Source organism: Balearica regulorum, chromosome W, assembly GCF_011004875.1.
Source record: "Balearica regulorum gibbericeps isolate bBalReg1 chromosome W, bBalReg1.pri, whole genome shotgun sequence".
In the NCBI taxonomy this organism is placed as follows: Eukaryota; Metazoa; Chordata; class Aves; order Gruiformes; family Gruidae; genus Balearica; species Balearica regulorum.
The window spans coordinates 17496094-17502764 of NC_046219.1; the positions used below are offsets into that span (position 1 = coordinate 17496094).

General features: G+C 45.6%; 1 protein-coding gene and 1 non-coding gene across 2 annotated transcripts; both read right to left on the reverse strand.

Annotated features, from left to right (window-relative positions):
- Positions 1-1664: 1664 nt before the first annotated feature.
- Positions 1665-4417, reverse strand: LOC142599273 (large ribosomal subunit protein eL37-like). Its single transcript, XM_075739154.1, has 4 exons — positions 4258-4417; positions 3343-3478; positions 2962-3046; positions 1665-1776 (listed from the first exon to the last, which is right to left on the reverse strand). The coding sequence occupies exons 1-4, from the start codon at positions 4258-4260 to the stop codon at positions 1707-1709; spliced, it is 294 nt and encodes a 97-aa protein (XP_075595269.1). The 5' UTR covers positions 4261-4417; the 3' UTR covers positions 1665-1706.
- On the reverse strand, positions 1878-1958 carry LOC142599360 (small nucleolar RNA SNORD72). The gene has a single exon (XR_012832910.1). It is a non-coding gene; the product is annotated as a small nucleolar RNA SNORD72 (small nucleolar RNA).
- Positions 4418-6671: the final 2254 nt, after the last annotated feature.

Here is a 6671-nt window from a genome sequence, read left to right on the forward strand (position 1 = left end):
CCCAAAGAATTGTGGTGAATGGAGTTAAATCCAGTTGGCAGCCGGTCACAAGTGGTGTTCCCCACGGCTGAGTACTGGGGCCAGTTCTGTTTAATATCTTCATCAATGATCTGGATGAGGGGATTGAGTGCACCCTCAGTAAGTTTGCAGGCAACTCCAAGTTAAGTGGGAGTATTGATCTGCTTGAGGGTAGGAAGGCTCTGCAGAGGGATGTGCACATGCTGGATCAATGGGCTGAGGCCAACTGTATGAGGTTTAACAAGGCCAAGTGCCAGGTCCTGCACTTTGGTCACAACAACCCCAGGCAACACTACAGGCTTGGGGAAGAGTGGCTGGAAAGCTGCCTGGCAGAAAAGGACCTGGGGGTGCTGGTCGACAGCCAGCTGAACATGAGCCAGCACTGTGCCCAGGTGGCCAAGGCGGCCAACAGCATCCTGGCTTGTGTCAGAAATAAGTGTGGCCAGCAGGACTAGGGAAGTGATCGTGCCCCTGTACTCAGCTCTGGTGAGGCCGCACCTTGAATACTGTGTTCACTTTTGGGCCCCTCACTACAGGAAGGACATTGAGGTGCTGGAGCATGTCCAGAGAAGGGCAATGAAGCTGGTGAAGGGTCTAGAGCACAAGTCTTATGAGGAGAAGCTGAGGGAACTGGGGTGGTTTAGCCTGGAGGAGTCTGAGGGGAGACCTTATTGCTCTCTACAACTACCTGAAAGGAGGTTGTAGCCAGGTAGGTGTTGGTCTCTTCTCCCAAGTAGCAAGCAATAGGAGAAGAAATGGTCTCAAGTTGTGCCAGGGGAAGTTTAGCTTGGATATTAGGAAAAATTTCTTCATGGAAAGGGTTATCAAGCATTGGAACAGGCTGCCCAGGGAAGTGGTTGAGTCACCATCCCTGGAGGTATTTAAAAGATGCATTAGATGTGGTACTTAGGGACATGGTTTAGTGGTGGACTGGGCAGTGCTAGGTTAATGGTTTGACTCTATGACCTTAAAGGTCTTTTCCAACCTCAATGATTCTATAATTCAAATGTACCCCCACATCACTGCCTTCCATATCATACTACCTACCATTTCTTGTTTACACTCAGCATAATTAACTCTGATCTATTTGTGCATCAACTTTCCACACTGACCTTCCCAGACCATTTGGGTAGCTTCTGTCTCCACTACAGCAGATCTCTGATCCCTTCATGTCTGGCAGTACGTGTGTTCCAGACTTGGGAATTTCTTTTTACTCAAGAAGCAACAACCCACTGCATAGGCAATAGTTTTACAGACCTTTCAGAACCACAGAACAGTGAACAATGGCTAAGACTGGGAATCCCTCTTAAACTATTCCCTCCCAGAACAGCACTTAGAGCCATGATAAACGTTACTATCTTTGAGATAAATTCTGACTCCCCATGCTAGGGCACAATGAAACTCAGGCTATAGTACCGATATTCCCTTTCTCTTGCAGGTGAGTTCTTTTGATTAACACATACTCTTTTTAAGTTCAGCACAGAGATAATGGTCCTTTTCAGTGTGGAGGTGCTATCAAATGAAAAGTCAATTAGATTATTTTTAATGAATTGCTTCAGTGCATACCATCAAGAATTTGTGTGTATAAATATATGTATTTTCAGGAATCCCGTATTTCACTGAAGTAAAACATATAAAAGGTGACATTTTCTGGATAAGACCATTTATTTTAACAAATAGATGAGTCTTTACGATGAACTGGAGGCTGCAACAGCTGCTCTCTTGAGCTTCGGCATGGTTCCCTCACGGAATCCATTCCTACAAGTAGAAATATGGTTACTGCTTTTTGAAAGGGTGGTTGCTGCTCCAGGTTATTTTCTAACAAGTAATGTTTTAGATCAAATTCACCAGCTTTTTTCAGCTTCTCTCAGTAATGCACTGAAATCACTATGGAGTTCATACATTCAGACATTTTTAGTAACAAACATCAATGACAAGCTGTTTCTAAGCAGCAGTATGTTTTTCTCCTCCTTCTGCTGAAGTCAAATTGACTTCTTCAAAACAGGAAGATTTCAGTAACTGAGTAAACACTCCAAGACTGAATCAGATACAGCACACACACACACTCCTTTATGTTCCAACTCAGCAAAATATTTTGCATTTGTTAGTACTGAAGTGCAAGTCAGTTTCTTACAGAAATCCTCTATGTCTCCAACCAGGGATTAAGGCAGGCATGACAAAAGAAGAGTCAGCCCCAAGCTTGCTTTTGTATATGACATTTCCATTTCAGCAATGTTTAGTGGAAATCAGGTTGCAGTTACACGCTGTAAGGTATTTTCTGGCTGCTGCTGGGAAAGACTGCGCTCACCCAATAAAGCCCCAGATGAATGGATCCTTTAACTACACCTAGGTCCAGGACTTGAAAGACTCCTACTTTCTACATTTTTAGGAAAAGACTCCTGAATTGCTTGGTATTTTTCATCCAGCTTTCTAGTGTATTAGGCCAGAAATTACAGAACTCTGTTTTGGAACATGGATGTCATAGAAAAGAAATTCTTAAATGAGTTTAACAGTACAGTACCTCGTAAGTACAACTCAAAACTTTATAACACATTTTAGAAACCTGTAACTCAGAATCTGATGTTACAAATTAGAGCGACTACTGAACTATTTCAATCTTCAACTTTTTTGTGAGCAAGAGGGGATTAGAATGCATTTCAAGAATCGTCTCTTACAAAAACCCACACTTCAGCACAACCAGCAATTTCACTGACTCACAAATAGAGGCAATGCTACACAAAGCATACCTTTTCAAATGTGGCATTTTATTACAAAACCCTCTGTGTTCTGTACTATCTACACTTAACAGAAACAGAGCTTGCTATACATCCTATGTATTAACAATGAGTGAGCTTTTTATAATTGGCAGCATATTCCTTTGAAGATATAAGGCATCACTTATTTCCACAATATATTTTGAAAGTTTGTAATAAAGTGTCATACCTGAATCGACGGTAGACCCTTTTCAGGTGCCTCATGCGACCAGTACCAGTGGTGTCACGTCTTTTAGCCTTTGCGCTCCAGTTATCTAGAACACAGAAGTTACTGTTACTCGTCTGCGCCAAATAATTAGTTGCACAGTACATTTGAATAGCACTATTCAATCTGACAGAAGCAAAAGAAAAAAACTAATTATAAATTAAATCAATTTCTATACAGTAATAGTGCACATGTTAGCAGAAATATAGTTAGATCAGTGTTAATGTCAAAAAAAAATCTACAAACACTGCAAGATGACACAGTATTCTTCCTTGGTTGGAAAAAAGCCAGACTACTGAAGATGACAAAGAAACACAAATTTTTAAACTCAAGTCTGTTACTTACACTTTCTCTTACGCTTCGCAGGGTAACCACATTTCCCACAGGTAGATTTCTGCAGATGGTATGCCTTGGACCCACATCGGCGACACAAGGTGTGCGTCTTATTTCGTCGTTTACCAAACGATGACGTACCCTTTGTCTGAAAAACATTTCAAGACATTGCACGCTGTAAATATCACTAGCACTTGAAAGTTACGTAACTCAAAGCATAATAAGCTCCTCTAAGAAACACGGACAAACTCACAAAGTCCAATAAACACATCAGAGGCACGCTGAACTCTGAAAGACCAACTCAGTTTCACCTATAGGTATCCTCCACTTTTACAAGTCAGTTCCTTACACCTCTTTGCGCCATTCATACCCCCTCGCCCCCACCCAGTGCTGAAATAAAACGAAGCCAGCGAGCGGTTATCTCCAACACCCTTCTCATCTCCCCCAAATTAATCAATGATAAACAATAAAATGCTTTTTTTCCCTGAGGAAAGGTATTTATTTTACGCAGATCAGCCGCACGCTCACCACAAGAGGCTTTGACGACCAAACCCCCTCTTACTTATCTGAAAGGCTGTCTCATCCCTGGGGAGAGCGCCGGCCCGGCCAAGCCCGCAGCAAGCACGGAGGAGAGCCCGAAGGAGTCCCCAGAAGCACCCGGGCTGCAGCACGGCCCCGCACCCCACCGCGGCCTCCCTGCCCAGGACGAAACACCCCGCGCCCCCACCCGGTGCAGGAGCGGCGCCCACTGCCAGGCTCTCAGGCCCCGGCCCCGCAGCGACCTCCCCGCAGCGCCGTCCCGTCGCCGAACCCGGCCACAGCAGGACGCAGGGCTGCCCCGCGCCCTAGATGAGGCCCACGGCACCGCAGGGCCCAGCACAACAGCAGATGGTAACAGATACTCCACACCCAGACCCCAGCGCTCACCATCTTCTCCGGGCGCCAACACCAAAGAGGCCAGGACCCGCCCTACTTCCGCTATAGCCCGGCAAGCACTTCCGGGTGCGCCTCGGAGTGTCCGGTTGGGCGTGGTGGAGAGGTCCAGTTCGGTGGTCCGCCTGGAGAGGCTTGGCGTGGTAGAGCGCTAGTGCTTTTCTTCGCTTGGCCTCGCCCCAGATTGTACTCAGATGTCCCCTCCGTGTGGTGGCCTCTTCCCACCAGGTCCGGCCTGCTGGGACAGATGGGGGTCCCTGAAAGCCCTGGTGTCCTGGGTGAGATCCTTGGGGGCCCAGGCCTCAAAAGCCTGGTTGTCCCCAGTGACACCACCCCAAAACTGGTGCTTATTAGGGTGTTGCAATGTGTCCTAGGCCATGGTGCAACTGGTCCTGGAAATAATGACTAAGGGGTATGTATGTGTAAATATGTCTCTACTTGGCCAAGAAAATATTTAACACACCTAAGTTGCCTTACTGGCACATAATTTTTAACTCTAATGCATCTTCTCTGTGATAACATCCATGCTGCTATTCACAGGTACTTACAGCTCCACTTCAGGCTGCAGAATCAAGTCCTGGCCCTATTTCCAACTTCAGTGAAAACTATTTTCATGACTGAAATTCAGGGACAGGGTATTCTTGGCTGTAATACATACTTTCAAAGTGAACTGCCTTAAAAATAGGCAGCCTCTACTGCACACTCTCCTTGTCCATGACCCCCCCCAGCCCCCTCCCCTCCCCATGTGACAGTCTGCCTGCAGTCTAAACCATTGCAATGGACATCATTAATGCAAAATTGTTTTTTATTCAGATGCACCATTTAAATTCTCACATGCCAGCCTACCACACATCTTCAGTAGACTCACAATCTATAGACAATTTTATCTGAGAAGAGTTAATTTTGGGGAAATAACATGTACAGAGAGAACCTGAAGAAATCTGTGTTTATCTTATCACCAGTTCAACACTTACTTGTCTCAAAGAAAGTCAGCAATTGATGATAAAAGCAATTTATTTAACCTTGATTGTGGACTTACATGACCTTGTATAACAGCTCTTGATAAAAGTATGTGTTTATCTGGAAGGCTATCAAACCATAGAATCGTAGAATCATAGAATATCCTGAGTTGGAAGGGACCCATAAGGATCATCGAGTCCAACTCCTGGCTCCACACAGGACCAGCCGAATCAGAGCATATGACTGAGAGCATTATCCAGATGCTTCTTGAACTCAGTCAAGCTCGGTGCTGTGACCACTTCCCTGGGGAGCCTGTTCCAGTGCCTGACCACCCTCTCAGTGAAGAACCTTTTCCTGATATCCAACCTAAACCTCCCCCGTCACAGCTTCATTCCGTTCCCTTGGGTTCTATCGCTGGTCACCAGAGGGAGGAGATCAGCACCTGCCCCTTCGCTCCCCCTCGTGAGGAAGTTGTAGGCCACGATGAGGTCTCCCCTCAGTCTCCTCTTCTGTAGGCTGAACAAACCAAGGGACTTCAGCCTCTCCTCATATGTCTTCCCCTCTAGACCCTTCACCATCTTTGTTGCCCTCCTATGGACACTCTCCAATAGTTTTATGTCCTGGCTAGATCTCATTCCTTCTGCTTCTGGTTTACTGAAACTGACTAAAAATGCAGTTATTCCAAAATGCAACTGTCTGAGCCTGCCACAAGCCAGCAAACTGCGAGGAACTCTTCCATGATGAATGTGTGGACAGATGAACCCCTGTAACATGGAGCTCATTGTCCAGAAAAAAGGCATCATCCCGTGGCGCAATCCCCAAAGCAATTAATCCGTGTCCAACTGCTGCATTTTCACTCCTGGACAAAGCAGCCTTGTACAGTTGTCTCAATATTAATTTATCCTCACTCGTTTCCTGAGTCTGGCCTCTCACTGAATTCCTTTGGTGCTGATTTATGTGCTGTGAGGCTTTTGACTTCTGCTTAGGTTGAGGCATGGGGCAAAAAGCCATTTTGATTTTAGCTGCATTGTTTCCAGATGCACAAATGTGTGGCCCAGGCTGTTCACTCAGCTCTTTCATTTTGACTGGCAATTTCTATCTCTGGAATAACACCTAAGGCAGAGGTCTTTGCTCATATTCATTTTACTTCACCTGAAAATCTAGGCATTTAGTCCATCCATGGTCCCGCTGTAGTTAAAGGAGAGAGACAAATAGTTCCAAAGGGTAAATCATCCCATCTTAAATTAGGTGTCTAAAGTAGGTTGCAGAAATCATCCTTGGGAGGAGCCCTTCTGTGGTGGGTTGACCCTGGCTGGAGGCTAGGTGCCCACCAGAGCCACTCTATCTCTCCCCCTCCTTAACTAGACAGGGGAGAAAAGGTATAACAAAAGGCTTGTGGGTTGAGATAAGGACAGGGAGAGATCACTCACCAATTACCATCACTGGCA

Excerpts from the sequence above, each read along its gene's own strand:
- LOC142599273 (XM_075739154.1), bottom strand. Across the intron at positions 3,047-3,342 it reads TGCGAAGCGTAAGAGAAAGT|ATAACTGGAGCGCAAAGGCT; the intron begins GTAAGTAACAGA and ends TCTGTGTTCTAG. Across the intron at positions 1,777-2,961 it reads AGGGTCTACCGTCGATTCAG|GAATGGATTCCGTGAGGGAA; the intron begins GTATGACACTTT and ends TTCTACTTGTAG.